General features: G+C 39.9%; 1 protein-coding gene across 3 annotated transcripts in view; it reads right to left on the reverse strand.

Annotated features, from left to right (window-relative positions):
* Window positions 1-20,664, reverse strand: part of NME7 (NME/NM23 family member 7) — a 249,377-nt gene extending 228,713 nt beyond the window's left edge. For all 3 annotated transcript variants that reach the window (XM_002918573.4, XM_034666697.1, XM_034666695.1), the window contains exon 1: window positions 20,540-20,664. In XM_002918573.4, the coding sequence (XP_002918619.1) occupies window positions 20,540-20,542 (3 nt within the window). In that variant the 5' untranslated portion in view covers window positions 20,543-20,664. The remainder of the gene's footprint in view (window positions 1-20,539) is intronic.
* Window positions 20,665-20,697: the final 33 nt, after the last annotated feature.

The raw sequence follows: 20,697 nt of genomic DNA on the forward strand, positions 1-20,697 counted from the left end.
AAGGGACCTCCACACTGTTTTCCAGAGTGGCTGTACCAACTTGCGTTCCCACCAACAATGTAGGAGGGACTCTATCCTTGACTCACTCTTTCTCCCAGATCTCAAATCCAATCTATCAGAAAACTCTGTTAGCTCTCCCTGCAAAATACATACACTTTAATCACTTCACTAACTCCACTGCAACCACACTTCAAGCCACCAAACTCTCTCACCTAGATTATACCTTATAACTGGTCTTTTCCAACCTTGACCACCCTACCCTACATCTATTCTCGAAAAAGCAGCCAGTGGGAGGGACCCTGTAAAAACTGAAATTGAACCACCTCACTCCTATGTTTACAACCTGCTGATTCAGACTTCCTATTTCTATCACAGCAAAGTCAACCATTTTCAATGGCCTACAAACCCCTACAAGATCTGGCCTCCAACTGCCTGTCTGATCTCATCCCCCACAACTGTCAGTGTTGCCTACTTTGCCCTAGCCACCCTGTTCCCTGAACATCCTTAGGTGGCATCCTCCCACCTAAAGCCTCTCCATTGGCTGTCTTCCTTCCTGGAATACTTTTCCTCCAACATCCATGTGACTCACCCTCTCTCACCTTCAAGTCTTTGCTCAACTACCACTTTCTCTAGGAGACTGACCCTGGCTACATCCCCTTAAACTGCATTCACCACTACTGCCAGCACAATGTTTAGCAGTCTGCTCATTGGCCCTATAGCATTTAACACCTTCAAATATCCTGTATATTATACTTCATAGTTTATTATTCATTCTATATCTCCCCCAATAGAATGTAAACCCTTTTAGGGCAGAGATTTTTGTCTGTTTTGTTCATAGATGCATTCCCAGAGACTAGGTATAGACATGGTAGGTATTATTAAACATTTGTTGAATGAATAAATATATGTAAGCAGAATTATAAAATGAAAAAGTATAAAATGCCTGAAAAGTTGAATTTCTTCATTTCTTCATTCAGTCAACAAAAACTGAGCTCCTTCTGTTTGCCAAGTAGTGCAGCAGACACTGGGGATACTCAAGACAGACAAGGTCCTGTTGACATGGAGCTTGCTTACTAATTTTGTCTCTCCTCATAGGATGTAAAAATAAATAAATAAATAAAACACAGTATAATTCCTGTAATAATAAATGTTACAAAGACAACAGAATACATAAGTAAATGTGTTCATGACTAGAGACAGAAAGATAGGGATTCTCCCTCCAGCCAGAATGGAAAGGACAGCCCTCTATGAGGAGACGTCATCTGAAGTAAAACCAGGATGAGGAGAAGGCGTTCATGCAGAAACCTGGGGAGTAAATATTGCAGGGAGACAAAAAGCATAAAGTTTCGAGTGGGAAATGCAGTTAGGTAAATTCAAGAAACAAAAAAGCCAATAGGACCTGAAGGTGGTGTTGGGGGGGCACAGAGTGGGACAGCATCCTGCCTCTATTGCGGAAACCCTAAACCCACCCCGACATTTTTAGCAACTGAGATGCATCGGGAATGTATCTTTACATCACATTCCCTCGCCTGTGCTCTCTCTCCTGCTCTTCTATCCTTCTCAGAGAAGTGCCAATGGCACAGATAACCAGTGTCAACAAGATGACAGTCAAGAAGTCTGTTCGCTAGCGGACCTCGTACTTCTGGGTAAATCTGAAAAGTTGTGCCTTCCTCAGAACATTTTGCTCTTAGAAAAAATATTTAATAAACAAGTGTATCTCCGACTCACTCGTCATTGCGCAGTGCAAACACTGCACAGCAGGATGCAGTGGCCCTGGTGGCAGAGACAGAGGAGGACAGCTTTATGCAAACCAAACGGGTTCCATAGTTCCTGTTTCAAATACTGAATTCTGCAGATGCTACACACACATGCAGATTTGCATGCATTGTAAATGATTACTATTCAGCATTAGTTATCTGTCTGCATTACCCTCGTGAGAAAAGGAATGAATCTGAGTATTGTATCAATGACTGGAGAAAATCTCAAGTACAAGGTCGAGTCTGCAGATGCAAGCGGCTGTAGCGTGAACATGCCTCTAGAGAAGCGGTGAAAGGCTCCCCTCTTTCAGCAAGTGTTAGTACTACTAATAACCTATCTAAGTCTATCTAAGGAGCTCCGTGGGGTAATCTCTTCTACCCTTTGGAATGCTTTTGCCTGTATTATATTATGGGTGAATATAATATGGGCAAATAATCATATAAGGATACATGGGTTATTTTAACTTAGCAGTTTACTGTCTTAGGATTTTTTTTTTTACAAGAGAAAGCATATTTTGGTGGAGTAACAGATTCTAAAAAATTCCAGTTTAATTGCAAAGGAGGCCATTTTTTTCCATAATTAAGGCTTTAGCTTTCTAACTTATGAAAGGAAAAAATATGTGTCTTTGACCTTACGAGAAATAATCTGTACTACTGTGTACTCTGTTCTTTCTAGATGAATGGTATTAATATGCCACATCGATATGACTGAAATTAATAAGCAACTAACAAAAATCCATAAAGGAGATCTTTTCCTGAAAGAATGTTTCCAATGATGGGAGAGTGCCACCTACTGTTCAATGTGGATTTCAATGCAACCCAGCCACACAGCTGTTCCACATTAAATCAGAGTAATTTTTCAGAGGCCCTTAATTATCAAAATATACATTATGACTTTTTGAAGAAATTTTTTTCACTATGTGCTCTAGAAATTGAGTTTTCAAAAATAAGTTAAAAGTCCTCACTCGTAAAAAAAAAAAAGTCTTCACTTATCTCTATAGCTACAAAAAAAATTATTACTAAAATAATTTTGAAAGATTTATTTTAGAGAGAAAGAGGGAGAATGAGTGAGTGGGGTAGGGGCAGAGGGAGAGGGAGAAAAAGAATCCTCAAGCAGACTCCTCACTCATCAGGGAGCCTGATGCAGGGCTCAATCCCAGGACCCTGAGATCAGACCTAAGCAGAAATCAAGAGCTGGCCACTTTAACAACTAAGCCACCCAGGCACCCCACAAAAAGGATTTTTAAATGCTAAACATCTTGGCCCCAAATGTGGTTGACAACAAAAAGCATGAGCTTCTAGGCCAAACGGGTTCAAGTCTGGCCTCTGGTATTTTTAAACCTGAAACTGTTGACTCATATGAAAAGGACTTAATAGGCAGTAGACATTCAATAGATTAGAGATACTAACTACTAAGAAAAATAGGTTTCCCACTCAGATTTGTAAGTTAACAAGTTTCTTTTGGCTTTTCATGTACCCTCCGGTCATCACCACTTTAAGAAATGTTTTATTTAAAAAAGGCAACCGTTCCAGGGCAACAATTTTGTCTTTAATCACTTGCATAAAAAAGGACCTAATCTGAGTTGTTTTTTGGTACTCCCCCAACCAGCCCCAAGTAAGTTTAAAGCTTTTTCTGTTAGCCGCTGAAGAAATGATCAGGTTCAAACAGCCACTCTTAGAGAAGACGAGTAACATTCAGTGAATTCTCGTCACTTGCTTTCTCACATTTAATAAATTACGTTAACAGGGCTTTAAGCAATTAAAAACAATGATTTTTTAAATCATGCTAAACTATTTCAAGAATATCTTCCTCATGACATTAAAAAAAAGGGTTTACTCTGGGTGTGTGTGTGTGTGTGTGTGTGTGAAAGAATTTTTTTTTTTTTTGAGTATAGCTGACAAACATTACATTAGTTTCAGGTGTACAACTTAGCGACTTGACAAGGTTATATATTACACTATGCTCACCACAGGCACAGCTACCATCTGTCCCATTACATCGCTAACACAGCATCACTGACTGTGTTCCGTATGTTCTGCTCTTTATTCCTGTGACGTATTCATTCCATAACTGGAGGCCTGTATCTCCCTCTCTCCTTCATCCGTTTTGCCTCATCTCCCATTCCCCTCGTCTCTGGCAACCAGTTTGTTCTCTGTGTTTATAGTTCTGATTCTGCTTTTTGGGTTTTTTGTTTGTTTTTTGGGTTTTTTTTTTTCAGAATCTGTTTATGAGTAGAATCATATGATATTTGTCTTTCTCAGTCTGACTTATTTCACCTAGCATAATACTCTCTAGGTCTATCCATGTCGTCTCAAATGGCACAGTCCATTCTTTTTATGGCTGTGTAATAGTTCATTGTGTATATATACCACATTTTCCTTATCCATTTGTCTACTGATGGACACTTAGGTTGCTTCCATGCCCTGGCTAAGTTTGTTTAACCCTTGGATTAACTTGATCAAATTTCACTAATTTACCCTTGCAAGTCCTCCAAAATTAAGTCTCTTTTGAGCCTAAACCTGTCTTGAAGATTATAGATTTATTGTTTGTATAAGTAAGACTTTAGCTATTTAACACATAGGAACAGTCTCTTAGCAGCTCACTGTATTAATCAAGATGGTGTTTTAAGAAAACTGTTTCTCAGGGCCTCCCTGTGCCAGGCCTCAGGATAGTAAGGAGCATAAGAAAGAAACCGTATCTCCAGGAGCTCGCTCTCTTCAACACATTACTGAGTTCTCACTCTGAGAGCCAGAAGATAAGTTACAGAAGTGAATGCCCAGTGTGTGTTTCCAAGACACACATTCTCTGCTGGCACTGCCTCCCCAGGAGACTAGGCCCTTTAGGAAGGGGCAGAGGGGATGGGATGGCTGAGGCAGCAGGAGGGATAGGCAGGAACAGAGATGTCACTACTTCTGTCTTGCTTTTGACCTTGATTGTTTCTTTTCTCGCCTAGAGTTTGGATGTCTCTCTCTCTCTTCTCTCTCTCTCTCTCTCTCTCTCTCTCTCTCGTTCCTGGATTTCTTTCTCTCCCTATCTCTTCCCTTTGGACAGCTTTCTTTCCTGGAGAAATAAGAGGGTATTTAAGAAAACAGAGAAAGTAAAGGAAAATAAGAGAGTATAAAAGAGGATCATAAAACAGAACTGAAGTGGGTCCTTCCTAATGTGGTATTGACTAAATAAAGCTTTTAATTCCTTCCCTTCACTTGTAAACTAGACCCATGGAGTCGAGTCAGTCACACCCATACAGATATGCACGCTCACTGACTCGGGAGCACAGTACCATAGGAAGAGTGCCACGCCAAAGAAGAACACACGCGAGCCTTTGAGTATTTCCCAACTTAGTTTCCTCATCTGTACAATTCGGCGTAAGACTAGGTCAGTGACTCACAAACACTTTTTTTGTTTATTTGTTTTTGCCAGAACCTATGGTAAGAACTACATTTTCCTTTAGAACCAATACACACACATATCCCCCCCATGAAAAAAAAAAAGTTCTATGCAACAATTCTTCTCCTCAGTATGTGCAATTTACTAATGTTTTATACTGTTTTTTTATTTTTATTTTTTTAAAAGATTTTATTTATTTATTCGACAGAGATAGAGGCAGCCAGCGAGAGACGGAACACAAGCAGGGGGAGTGGGAGAGGAAGAAGCAGGCTCATAGCGGAGGAGCCTGATGTGGGGCTCGATCCCATAACGCCAGGATCACGCCCTGAGCCGAAGGCAGACGCTTAACCGTTGTGCCACCCAGGTGCCCCCCCATACCGTTTTTTAAAGGCTAGTTGCCAGTCACAATTCATAGAGTTCACAGTCTACCAGTGAGTCACGACTTCAGTTTCAGAAGTACCAGTCTTTCAAAAATCCAGTCCTCCAGTTCTAAGACTTGATGAATTCACATCACATAGGGCCTGTGTAATCTGGCCTCAAGCTATCTGTCAACCACATTCCTGCCACTCTCCACCTACCCTCTCTGCTCAGAGCACACTGGCCTCCTGGCTGGTCCCTGGACAAACAAGCAGGCTCCCACCATAGAATCTGTGCCCGCTGCTCCCTCTGCTGGACAGTTCGACTGCTAGCATTACCAGGGCTCTGCAACACCAACTTCATTCTGGCCTCCATTTGGAGAAGCCTCCCCGACCACTCAACTAAATACCAACCCCCTTCAGCTTCCTTCACTCTCTGTCCCCATAACCTGTTTCATTTTTTCGTAGCACTTATCAATACCTAACATTTCCTTATATGTCTATTTGTTTTTCTCGCGACTCCCTACCCCCCAGAAGTCTCAGCTCCGTAAGGGCAGGACTTTGCCATTCATTGCTATCTCCTGGGTGCCTAGGAGAGGGTCCGGCACATAAATAGGGATTTAAAAATAACTGATGAATGAGTCTAGAGTTCTCTCTCAGAGTAAGAGAGTCCACTGTTCTTGATTTAGAATTCTAGAGTTTCTCTGGTGGTGAAAAGCTGTTGCTCAAAAACAGTTCCCCGGTCCTGGTCTCTACCAAGTGACTAGCAAGGAAATTCAGTGGAAAGTTAACTTCCCTTCTTTTCACCTATCTTTTCAGAGCATTCTTCTCCTTCCCTGGACATTTGTGCCTCTCTGCTCTCCACTGATATTCATCTCTCTTCTCCAAACATGCAATAGCTATCTCTAAAGGACACTATGAATTAGTTAAGAATCTTAAATGCCTTAAAATATGGGAAAATGTTGTATAAATGTCAGGCACTATCATTAGTACAACTGCAGCTGGGCGGTGCTTTTGTCAGGCGCTAAAGTGAAACAAGAGAAAGGGGAAGAGGAAGGGGAATTAGAATAACCGGAGGTGCTAATTTAGATACGGTGGGCAAGGAGATCCTCTCCGGTGAGGTGACACGTGAGCCCAGGAAGCCGTGAAGCAGCATTCCCGGCAAAGGGAATAACACATCAGCTGAAGTGCACGTAAATGTGGGGGGAAAAAAGATGTAAACTTTTTTAAAAACGTGTGTCTCAGAAAGGTAAATCAAAAAGAATTTGCTTAAAAATTATATTAATAAGAACACCTCAAGTACTTCTGGAGAGTCACAAATGTGTATGTCCCGTGCTCAGTCATAACTCACCCCAAACAGACTTCTGGGTCAATAAGCAAAATGTTCAAAAGGAAGAAAAAAAGCATTTGTTAGGCACCTCATTGTAGAGGGCGCTAGGCTGAACCCTGAACAATAAACCACAGTGACGTAGTTTCCTACTCTGTTTCAAGATGCTTTCTGGTACGTTTAACGAATCAGTGTCGATATGAGTATGCATAAGTTTAATTTTAAATGTATAGATATGCACAAGTTAAAGGAAACCTGAAACTCAGTGAATAAAAAATAACACAGAACATGCCGTAAAGTTAACCCCTCTCGTTTTTCACTAACACTCCTCCACAGTGATGAGGCTCTCCTCTCTGTTCTCATACTCCGTTAAGTCTCCATTTGATGCCTGTCAGTAACAACAGTAGCAGCAGTAATGACAGCTAATACTCAGGGTGCCTACAACGTATAAAGCATCAGGCTAAGCACCTTATCTCATTCAATTATAAGACTATCTAGTAGTAGATGCTGTTACTACTAATTGCTAACATTGCCAGTGTTATCATCACATAGCTCAACCTATGAGTGTATTGGGAAATAAGAGAAAATCTTAAGGACATCATTAGATTGTAAATGAAAATGCTGAGGGGAGAAGTGATCATATTTTAGGAGCCATCCTCCCTTTGGATATAAATTTTAAAACCATTTAATTATGAAAAACATTCAGATACCTGTAACATACAAATATTCACCTTTCAGAGATTTGGGCACATACAATAAAAGTTAAAAAGCAAGATGATTTAACATAATGATAGACTTGTACTTGCCACTAGATGGAGGGGTTTTCAGTTTCTCCAAAGCCATATTTTCTAGGCCTATGTAGCAAAAAAACAGATTAGGCCTGAATGGGCTCATTGTACTTTCAAATCAAATTATGGAATAATAAAATCTCAGCTACCACAAGTAAAAGCAAATGTTCCCACCTAATCTATTTAAGCTGAGTAGAAATTCATGGATCTCGAATCTAATGCTCACTAAATACATAGCAGACACATCCAGCTATCCCTTTCCCGAAAGTGTAGGAGAGTTACTGAAACCTGTTTCTAGTACTGTTCCTGCCGTCTCCCATCTTTCCCTCCCTTTTCCCTGACCCTTTAATTGTTTCCATCAGGAAAATGACTCTATAACATAATTAACAAGGAATTTAATATATAAAAGTAAATTTTTAAATAGCCACAAAATTGGACAATAACATCACTAACCTCAAATATTTATTTCTACAACTTGTTTTAGATTTTAGTCTCCTTCCATTTTCCCCAGCTTGTTCCATTCGACAGCATTCTGGTTACTATGAAAGTAATATACTTTATATGTATAGTACATTACAGTTTGTAAGTTACTTTCATACACATTGGATCCTCACAAAAAGGCTTCAAGCTATTCTGAACAGAAATTATCATTCTGATTTTATAAAAGGGAAGTCAACTGCCCAGAAGGATTACAAGTCACATAGTAAATACATGCTGAAGCCAAGAATGCACTAGGATTGAAAATTTCAGGTTTCTAGCTCTACACCCATTCCTTTGTGCTACAACAGGCTACTTCTTCAAAACAAGTAACCAGAGAGGACGGAATAATCCATCTGTGAATAATAGTGTAGGAAAGGTTACCTCCATCTTCCTCAGTATATACTGGTAATAAATTTAGAATTCCAACAACTTATGAAAAATGGCAAACAGTAATTATAGAAAAACATTTTAGGTAAGTATTAATCTACAGAATATATTGTAATTTATAATCTTAATATACTATTGGGTAAAAAAGGTGAAATTTTTATTAAAAGTTCAAATCCGTTGTGAGATATATGTAAGAAACATATGGCAATACTAGGTTAGAGCTTAGAAGAAACAAGCACCATGGCACACTGCTAGCAGAGTACAAGTGGTAAAACTTTCTGGAGATAATTTGGCAATGCGTATCGTGAAAACCTCAGAAATGCACACAGCCTCTCTCACCCAGTTATTCCATTTCTAATTTATTCTTTTCTTTTTAAAGATTTTATTTACTCATTTGAGACAGAGGGATACAGAGAAAGAGAGAGAGAGTGAGCAGGGGGAGCAGCAGAAGGAGAGGGAGAGGCAGACTCCCCACTAAGCTGGGAGCCCAACACGGGGCTCGATCTCAGGACCTGGAGATCATGACCTGAGCATAAGGCAGACCCTTAACCAATGGAGCCACCCAGGCGCCCCTTTCCAATTTATTCTAAGGAAATAATTATGGATGTATGGAAAGCTATGCTTGTAAAAATATATCAATTATGGTATTAAAAGACCAAGTAAATAAATGGATTGGTTATATCAAAGTAAATGAAAGAATAAAATGTAGCTTCTAAAATTGATCTGGAAAATTGTATAAGATATATTAAGTAAAAAAGACAGATCTGAAAACAATATATACAGTATGAACACATTCTCAAAGATATATACATATATATACATGACTGGTATATTATACTAAAATATTAACAGTGATTGTATTTAGTCAGTGATATTACAGATGAATTTAATTATATTTACATATTTGCAAATCTCCAGAAATGATTGCTTCTACAGTATAACAAGTTAAATATTTGTTATATATACAAGATAAATATATATATGCTATATGTATTTTATATCTATTATGTATTATGTATATGTTACAAATGTATCGTATAATGATATATTTTAGACAACATATAAAATGCATACAGCATATGCATTATGTGACTTGTATCAGAACTACCAAAAACAGAAGATGAAATTGAAATTTACATATATCAGAGAACTCTGGAGCCATTATGCATTCATATGGACATAAATTTTAAAGAATAAAGCACTATGAAGAAGGCACAGTACATAAGATGAGTCAGGAGAGGTAACAATAGCAACTTAATTAGACAAAATGCCTAGTATCAGAAAATAAACTTGAATTGAGCAGTACATTTTAATGCTACAATTTCTCACATCTAAGAAATAGAAAGTCTTAAAATATCAACAGCTTTCGGAAGTGAAGTAGTTTAAACAGATTTTGCAAGAAAGTGAATATAAGGTTAATAGAACTGTTGAAGAGATTTCTGGAAAACAAGCTACTTCAATCTTACGTTCTAGCACCATCGAGAAAGACATTAGGTGAAATCACAGTAGAAAACATAATATCCATGGAGACACAATGATGCCATGCACTCCACCTGCCACATCCTAGAGAAGATATTATGGAAACAAAGGGTCCAGAAAAGGGCAATTCAATTTTTTTTTTTAAGATTATTTATTTGAGAGAGAGAGTGAGCAGGCACAAGAGCAGGGAAGGAGGAGAGGGAGAGGAAGAGAATCTCAAGCAGACTCGACTCCCTGCTGAGCACAGAGCCCAACATGGGGCTCCATCCCAGGACCCTGAGATCATGACCTGAGCAGAAACCAAGAGTTTGAGGCTTAACTGACTGCGCCACCCTGGTGAAGGGCAATTAAATTATTAGAAGGCGATTATAATAGGAGAAAACAGGAGTGTTTGATCTTCAAACATAAGATCTGGACAGATAAATATTTTCTAAAGTTTACACAAAAATATTTTCCAAAGTATATAAGATCATGAATGCTACAGATAGGATGAAAACTGTCACTGAAAGACCAAACGAATACGGTTAAAGTTTAAATAAGGCAGATCCAAAGAAAATAAAATATTTTGATGGAATAGGAAAAATGTATGAGATGCATTATCCCAGAACATTTAGAATGAAATCTAAAATCCTTCCCAAGTTGCATAAGCCCAGTAATCCTGTCTGCCTCTTAGATCTCTTGTCCTCCTGTCCTCCGCACCTTCCCCAGACCCCATCCGCACTGGCCCTCCGCCATGCCTCCAAAGGGCCTCTGCACTTGGCTGTTGTCTGCTCAGAATGCACTTTCCCTGGATCTCTGCCTGGCCTGCTCCTTTTTTCTCACTGAGATTTCAATTTAAAAGCCATGTCCTCAAGAGGACATTCTCTAATTGTCCCTCCTAAAGCTAGCTTTAGCTACCTGCTCTTGGAACCAGCCACTATCACGTTACTAAGTTTAATTTTGCTCACATTGCTTAGACCATATGAGGTGACCCATTCATTTATTTGTTTCATGGCTTCATTCACTTATGTGTTTAATATACTGTATGTCTCCTCCACTAAGGAAAAAAAGGAATTTAAAGGTTAAACCATCAAAGAGGCTTTCCCTGACCACCTGGCTAGGTCAAGTCACTCTTTTTTATTACACATTTTGACCTCAACTTGTCATTTTTCTTTTGTAACCCAACTTACCCCTGTAATTTATCTTCTAATATCTGTTTTTCTCAATAAGTTCCATGGGGTACACAAGGTAAACAGGGACCAGAGAAGGTCTCAAATGTCAATTAAGAAACTTGGGCTCTGGGGCACCTGGGTGGCACAGTGGTTAAGCGTCTGCCTTCGGCTCAGGGCGTGATCCCGGCGTTATGGGATCGAGGCCCCACATGAGGCTCTTCTGCTGGGAGCCTGCTTCTTCCTCTCCCACTCCCCCTGCTTGTGTTCCCTCTCTCACTGGCTGTCTCTATCTCTGTCAAATAAATAAATAAAATCTTAAAAAAAAAAAAAGAAACTTGGGCTCTACTCTATGGGCACTGAGGGAGGGCAATCTTATTAATCAATGTATAGCCAGTGCCCGGCACACAAAAAGCACTCAATAAATACCCGTTTGAACTGATGAATAATTGGTGAATAAGAAAGAATGGATGAGGAATGAAATTGGACTTCTACCTTACACCACTCACAAAAATTAACTTGAAGTGAATTAAAGACTTAAATGTAAGACTTGAAACCATAAAACTCCTAGAAGAAAACATAGGGGATAAACAACTTGACATTGGTCTGGGCAACAGTTCTTTGACTATGACACCAAAAGCATACAGAAAAAAGCAAAAATCAGTAAGTGGGACTACATCAAACTAAAAAGCTTCTGCACAGCTAAAGAAACAATAAACAAAATGATAAGGCAATCTTCAGAATGGGAGAAAATATTTACAAACTATATATCTAACGAGGGATTACTATCTAAATTGCACATCCATACATACACCTGAATAACAGATATACAAACAATAGGATTAAAAAGATTGGCAGAAGAACTGAATAGACTTTTTCCAAAGAAACATACAAATGGCCAATAGGTACATGAAAAGGTGCTCAGCATCACTAACCAAGAGAGAAAAGTACGTCAAAACCCACCATAGCTATCACCTCGCACCTGTTAGAATGGCTGGTCTAAAAAGACAAGAGGCAGCCAGTGTTGGGGAGGATGTGGAGAAAAGGGAACCCTCACGCACTGTTGGCGGGAATGCAAAATGGTGCAGCCACTGTGGAAAGCAGCATGAAGATTCCTCAAAAATTTGGAAATAGTACTACCATATGATCCAGCAATTCCATGTCTGTGTATTTATCTGAAAAAAATGGAAACATTAACTCCAAAAGATATATGCACCCCACCATGCTCAATGCAGGACTATGTACAATAGCCAAAATATAAAAACAACCTAAGTGTCCATCGATGGAGGAATGCATAAGGAAAATGTGGTATGTATACAATGGAATATCTTTCAGCCATGAGAAAGAAGGAAATCCTGCCACTTATGACAACAGATGGACCCTGAGGTCATTATGCTAACTGAAGTAAGTCAGACGAAGACAAATACTGTATGATTTCACTTGTACGTGGAATCTAAAAAAGCCAAACTCAAAGAAAAAGAGAGTAGAATGGAGGTTACCAGGGACTGGGGAGAGGAAAATGGGGAGATGTCAAAGGGTAAAAATGTCCCGTTAGAAGTGACTAAGTTCTGGGGACTCTAATGCACAGCGCCGTCATCATAGTTAACAACGTCGTATTACGTACTTGGGAGTTGTTAAGAGAGTAGATCTCAGATGTTCTCACTGCAAAAAAAGTAATGGTAATTATGTAATGTGATACAGGTATGGGCTTAATACTAAGGTGGTAACCATTTTGCAATATATGTGTATCAAATCAATACTTTATACACCTTAAACTTATACAAAGTTTTATGTCAGTTATAGCCCAATAAAGCTGCGAGAAAAAGAAAGAAAAGATGAAGAAGGCAGAAAAGGACAGAAAAAGATAAAAGAGCTACATGTGAGGAAAATGTAGGGCATTATATTAACCCATTGCTATTCAGTTTTGCAACTACCAGTTCCTATTAAAGAAGAAAGTAACTGGCTCCAAACTGCATTTGTAATAAAAATCGTTTAGTGGGGAAATCATTTGTTTGGTTTCAGGTTTCTAAATTAGGCGCTATACTTTCTGATTCAGTTCCAGCACATGAAATCCTGCCTGAGGCTTTGGAGTTGCAGTCCTTCGGAATTAGCACTTCTAGTAACAAAGGGAATCCTGGAGAGTTAAGAAGTACTTGCCAAAGAGAAAAACAGTAAGCCTATTTAGAAGAAACTTTATAAAGCTGGAAACCGACAAACATTTCCTGAAAAAAAATCTTGCTCATATTTAGCCATCGTGAAACTCTCTTTGAAGTCTCTTTTACACCAACAACTTTGAGACATTTGTTTAGTCTAATTCTTGCGGAACAAAGCAGATAACCCTTAAAGGCCTTACGTTATACTAGCAGATCATCTTGGTTAACAGCATTCAAGCTGATCTTCTATTTTAGAAGATATGTAACATTCCTCTCTCTTTAGTAGTCAAGAGTCTTGGCATTATCTCCTCTATTCTCTATGCATTAAAGTAAATAAACTGATGACTCTAGCATATTCTTTATCTTAAATAACACGTATGTGAGATATATTAAACTACATTTGCCTATCTCTGCTTCGCAAGGCAGGGGCAGGTCTAGAATTTGTAGTCAGGACCTAATTACGGTGCTGGAAGCTATAGCTGTTAACAAACCAGATGCAGACAGAAGCAGACCAGATAATGTAATTGCAGCGGTCAGGAAGACACACCAGCAGAGGAAACAAATTCCACCTTCGGCCACTGGGAGAGAGACCAGCTGCCTTTCATAGAACACACACGCCAGAGGGGAGACTGAACAAAGAGAAAGGACACCAATTTCTCCCTGGTTTTCAAAAGGCCTCTTCTTTCTCATAAAAGACTGACAGCAACTGACACAGGAGGGAGATCTGGGTGCAGAAAGAAACTGGAACATTCTGCTTTAGTCAATTTTAGGCTCTCATTAAATTTAGAGCTTCTCCTGCCACAATACGATTGTCACCAGGTCAAATGACGAATAAGAAATCTGTGCGCCTTGAGATCAACTATTTTGCCTCTTGAAGTATATATTGTCCAAAGTAAACCAAATCTTGAACGTTGTGGATCATGACTGACAGGAAGGAATGCATGTTATATCATAACCCAGTACACATAAGACACACAACTTAAAAGTGTTATGGAAGTTATCCATAGTGCATACAATCAATACAGTGTCTGCTTTATGTCATCTTCTTTTTTGATGCTGGCTACGAAGAACAAATTGATTTCGTGACAGAGTGATGGGTTAGAGCCTAACCCAAGAAACCACGCTGTAGTACGTACACGTGGGCTGGCCTCTGCCGCCCTCCCTAACTACATTTCATGTTATTCTCGGCCATACTTTCCCCACTGTTGCTGCCCCCACCCTGCCCCAGCACCCAATTTCTATTATTTTTTGTTTACATTAAACCACAAGATCACTTCCTGAAATATGCCAACCACTTTGCTGCCTCAGGGCCTTTGATCCTGTTGCTGGTGTTGCCTGGTACACTTCCCCCAGATCACTGCACTTCATCACTCAGGTCTCAAGACAGAAGTCAAGTCTTCAAAGGCGCCTTCACTGAACACCCAATTTGAAAGAGCTACCGCACACAACTCCAGCTGGAGCAGAGGGTAGGTGGAGGAGTTCACTGCTTTTAGGGTAGCTGGGAAGTCTGAACGACAAAAATATAAGACAAGCACTAAGAAAACCAGCATCCCACAAATGTCACTTTCCATCTCTCTATGCTATTGTTCAGGCCATTGAATTCTAGCTATGGAAATTCTATCCCATTTGCTTAATGATGGCCTTTCTGACTCTGAAAAATGAGGACTCCATCCTCCAATATCCCCCGAGTACTTTGTAACCTCTCAGGGCACTTGCCACATTCTTATTTTTTTCTTTTTTCATTCCACAAATATCTGAGTGCCTAATATGGTGTAAGCAATAGTAGCCAATCAACTATGAAGAAACTGAGTCAGTGATAAACAACCTTCCAAATAATAACACTCCAGGCCCAGACGGTTTTCCTGGGGAATTCTACCAAACATTCAAAGAAGAAATAATACCTATTCTCCTAAAGCTATTTCAAAAAATAGAAACAGAAGGAAAGCTACCAAACTCATTCTATGAGGCTAATATTACCTTGATCCCCAAACCAGGCAAAGACCCCCTCAAAAAGGAGAATTAAAGACCGATTTCGCTAATGAATATGGATGCCAAAATCCTCAACAAGATCCTTGCTAATAGAATCCAACAGTACATTAAAAGGATTATCCATCATGACCAAGTGGGATTCATACCTGGGATGCAAGCATGGTTCAACACTCGCAAATCAATCAATGTGATACATCATATCAACAAGAAAAGACTCAAGAACCATATGATCCTCTCAATTGATGCAGAAAAAGCATTTGACAAAATACAGCATCCTTTCCTGATTAAAACCCTTCAGAGTGTAGGAATAGAGGGTACATTTCTCAATCTCATAAAAGCCATCTATGAAAAGCCTACTGCAAGCATTATTCTCAATGGGGAAAAGCTGGAAGCCTTTCCCTTAAGATCAGGAACACGACAAGGATGCCCACTCTCGCCACTATTATTCAACATAGTACTAGAAGTCCTTGCAACAGCAATCAGAAGACAAAAAGGGATCAAAGGTATCCAAATCGGCAAAGAAGAAGTCAAACTGTCTCTCTTTGCAGATGACATGATACTCTATATGGAAAACCCAAAGGAATCCACTCCCAAACTATTAGAAGTTATAGAACAATTCAGTAAGGTGGCAGGATACAAAATCAATGCCCAGAAATCAGTTGCATTTCTATACACGAATAACGAGACTGAAGAAAGAGAAATTAGGGAATCCATCCCATTTACAATAACACCAAAAACCATACGTTACCTTGGAATTAACTTAACCAGAGACGTAAAGGACCTATATCCTAGAAACTATAGATCACTTTTGAAAGATATTGAGGAAGACATAAAAAGATGGAAAAATATTCCATGCTCATGGATTGGAAGAATTAACATAGTTAAAATGTCCATACTACCCAGAGCAATCTACACTTTCAATGCTATCCCGATCAAAATACCGAGGACATTTTTCAAAGAACTGGAACAAATAGTCCTTAAATTTGTATGGAACCAGAAAAGGCCCCGAATCTCCAAGGAACTGTTGAAAAGGAAAAACAAAGCTGGGGGCATCACAATGCCGGATTTCGAGCTGTACTACAAAGCTGTGATCACAAAGACAGCATGGTACTGGCACAAAAACAGACACATCGACCAATGGAACAGAATAGAGAACCCAGAAATGGACCCTCGGCTCTTTGGGCAACTAATCTTTGATAAAGCAGGAAAAAACATCCGGTGGAAAAAAGACAGTCTCTTCAATAAATGGTGCTGGGAAAATTGGACAGCTACATGCAAAAGAATGAAACTTGACCACTCTCTCACACCATACACAAAAATAAACTCCAAATGGATGAAAGACCTCAATGTGAGACAGGAATCCATCAAAATTCTAGAGGAGAACATAGGCAACAACTTCTATGACATCGGCCAGAGCAACCTTTTTCACGACACATCTCCAAAGGCAAGAGAAATAAAAGATAAAATGAACTTATGGGACTTTATCAGGATAAAGAGCTTCTGCACAGCCAAGGAAACAGTCAAAAAAACTAAGAGACAGCCCACGGAATGGGAGAATATATTTGCAAAGGACACCACAGATAAAGGACTGGTATCCAAGATCTACAAAGAACTTCTCAAACTCAATACACGAGAAACAAATAAACAAATCATAAAATGGGCAGAAGATATGAACAGACACTTTTCCAATGAAGACATACAAATGGCTAACAGACACATGAAAAAATGTTCAAAATCATTAGCCATCAGGGAAATTCAAATCAAAACCACACTGAGATACCACCTTACGCCAGTTAGAATGGCAAAGATAGACAAGGCAAGAAACAACAATTGTTGGAGAGGATGTGGAGAAAGGGGATCCCTCCTACATTGTTGGTGGGAATGCAAGTTGGTACAGCCACTCTGGAAAACAGTGTGGAGGTCCCTTAAAAAGTTAAAAATTGAACTACCCTATGACCCAGCCATTGCACTACTGGGTGTTTACCCCAAAGATACAGACGTAGTAAAGAGAAGGGCCATATGCACCCCAATGTTCATAGCTGCATTGTCCACAATAGCCAAATCATGGAAGGAGCCGAGATGCCCTTCAACAGATGACTGGATTAAGAAGCTGTGGTCCATATATACAATGGAATATTACTCAGCTATCAGAAAGAACGAATTCTCAACATTTGCTGCAACATGGACGGCACTGGAGGAGATAATGCTAAGTGAAATAAGTCAAGCAGAGAAAGACAATTATCATATGATTTCTCTCATCTATGGAACATAAGAACTAGGATGATCGGTAGGGGAAGAAAGGGATAAAGAAAGGGGGGGTAATCAGAAGGGGGAATGAAACATGAGAGACTATGGACTATGAGAAACAAACTGAAGACTTCAGAGGGGAGGGGGTGGGGGAATGGGATAGACTGGTGATGGGTAGTAAGGAGGGCACGTATTGCATGGTGCACTGGGTGTTATAAGCAACTAATGAAGCATCAAACTTTACATCGGAATCTGGGGATGTACTGTATGGTGATTAACATAATATAATAAAAAAAATAAAAATAAAAATAAATAAAAAAAAAAGTGAACAAAATAAAGATCGGTCCCTCTCCCCGTTCAGTTCAGTAAGAGTGACAAACTCATAAACAAGTAATTTCAACTGAATGTGGCAAGTAAATAAGAGAGATGTGTACTATGTAAAGTTGTGACCAAAAAAAATGAAAAGTCAACTGTCTTTGAATAGAGAAGTAAGACATCACAGAAGAAGAGACACCTAACCTGGGTATGGAAAGATCAAAAGGAATTTGGCCGGCAAACAAGGGGATAAGGGTAACTCATGTAGAAGGAACAGCATGTGCAAAGTTGAAGTTGCTTAAAATGTTCAGCGAAAAACAAGCAGCTAAAAGGAGTGTCTAGGGAATGGAGAAGCATGAAAGAAGCTAGACACGTGAGTGCTATAGATGATGGAGGGCCATGTATGCCATTCCAGGTACTTTGAATTTTACACTATTGAGTATAGAGAGTCTAGAGTTTTAAAGAGGTGAGTGACCTCAAAGATTTGGGTCTTAAAAAATTCCTTCTGGGGCACCTGCATGGCTCAGTCAGTTAAGCGTCTGCCTTCAGCTCAGGTCATGATCCCAGGGTCAGGCTCCCTGCTCAGCAGGGAAGAAGTCTGCTTGTCCCTCTCCCTCTTCCCCTTCCCCCCACTTGTGCTTGCTCTCAAATAAATAAATAAAATATTTTTTTAAAAAATTCCTTCTTTTAACAGAGAAAATAATGGATTGAAGAACTGCCATACCACACTGTTAAAAGTCCAGGCAAGAAATACTTCAACAGTCTAGGCAAGAAATAAGGGGAGCTGACACTAAAACAGGATCTAGTGACCATCTGAATATGGGAGGCATAGAAAAGGAATGGACAACAACTCCGGTTTCTGGTTTAGGTTATATATAATACATAATACCTATAATATTAAAGTTATATAATATTAAAGTTATACTATAGGTTATAATATAGTGATATCATTAATTAACTTGATGGAATTAGAGAAATCAGGTGGAATGATAGCAAGGTCAGTTTTGGTCATGGCAAATTTGAGAGGCCTTTGGGTAACCAGGGAGAGGTGTCCAGGTAGAGGGCTAACAAGGTTAGCCCTAGCAGGTGTGAGATGAAAACTGAAATTTAGACATGAATGCTTCGGCACTAGTAAAACTCACGTGTATGGATGAAATCACCCCAGGAAAACGCACAGACAGAACTGAAAATATTAAAGACTGAGTCCCAGAGAAAGGCATTTGGAAAAGCAGCAAGGTCGGGGGCGGGGGGTGATGAATACTCATGAACTTCAGCTGTTGCAGAAAAGCTAAATAAAATAAACTTTGAGAAGAAATTACCAGACTGGAACTGAAAAAGCCATGAGAAACTTAGACAAGAGCAACTTCACTGAAGCCATTCAAGAGGAAGTCAGACAACAAGAGTACTGGAGATGAGAAAGAAGGGGCAGTTGAAGGAGGTGAAACTACTGTGCTTTCAAGCAGTTTACTGATAGATGGGAGGATTGGGCAATCACTGGATAAACACAGCATGGGGGTGTGCTTTGTTTTATTTCATTTTCTCAAGATATATGACCAGACACCGGGAAGCAAGAAAAGGAGAAAAAGGCTGAAAGCCCAGGAAGGAAAAAAAGATAAGCAGAAGCCAACGGTCTTATAATGGATAGGAGGAAATGAGATCTAGGGGAAAGGTGGATTAGCCTTCAACACCACTTTCATAAACCAGAAACACAAAACCAAACGATGGGTAAAAGTATAAACTGATGTGTAGGTTGGGGGCCTGAGGTTGAAGAAAATGTCTGTTAGACTCTGGCATCTGTTTAGAAGGGTGGAAAAAGGAGGGGAAGGGGCGGGATTTGGAAAGTGTGAAAAGAGCTCTACAGGAAATGCACAGGGGCAGATGTAGTTAAGGAAAGGATTGCTGTGGAGCAATGGAGAAAGAAGGGGTGGTGGGAAGGTTGCTAAATTCACACTTCTTCCCATCTGACCACAGTCCTCTTTCTAACCCCCAGTCCATTATTCCTAAGTGTTTAAAAGATTTGCCAGTTCTGTGAATTAACTAGAATCCCAATGTTCTCAAACACGGGAGTGAATCACCTACAGGCTTTTTAAAATTTAAAAATGCAAATGCCAAGCCCCATTCCTACTGATTCAGAATTCCTGGGGGTGAAGCTCAAGCGAGTGAATTTTCCAGAAGCTCTCCCAAGAAATCTTCAAAGCATTTCTGTTAAAAAGCACCTACCTATAAGGTAATCAACCGGCCAGAAGAGAACTGATGCAAATACAGCTGTTACCATATGGCCCTTAGACGGGGTGCGGAGAGCACCCACTGCAAGACCTAGGGAGATTCGGGTCAGTGTTGAGACAGTCACATACACAACACAATACTCTTAAATTAAGCGCGTTAAGGTGAAGCTGAGAACTTGGAAAATGCAATGATGAAAAACACAAACATTTAAAATGTTTGTTCGAAATGACGTCTCATCTCAGGGTATTAGACCCAGTGTTTGCCCCTACACTTTCTGTTACCTTACTATAAAGGCTCACCAGTACCAAAGTGGAATTCAGGGTGCTGCAAGAAATAAGAAGAGGAAGAAACTGCAGAAACAGCCCCTGTAAAGGGAGAAACATAATGGGGAGAAGGTGGAAGAAACCGAGATGCCTCTGAGCGTCCCTCCGCACCAGGACCTGGGACGCCACGTAACCAGGACGCCGAAGGCGTTCTTCTGGCCTCGCCTGGCACTCACCATAGTCTCAGGATCTCGGCGCAGGGAAATAGGTACCTTTGCCACAGGCAGACACCACCTCTACAACGACGTCCAGTTACTCCGGCAACAGAGCCCCGCCTACTACCGGACGTGCGAGAGCGCCACCGCCCCGCCCCTTCGTTCCTAGTGGCTAGGAG

The sequence above is a fragment of the Ailuropoda melanoleuca genome, chromosome 8 (assembly GCF_002007445.2).
Source record: "Ailuropoda melanoleuca isolate Jingjing chromosome 8, ASM200744v2, whole genome shotgun sequence".
NCBI lineage: Eukaryota > Metazoa > Chordata > Mammalia > Carnivora > Ursidae > Ailuropoda > Ailuropoda melanoleuca.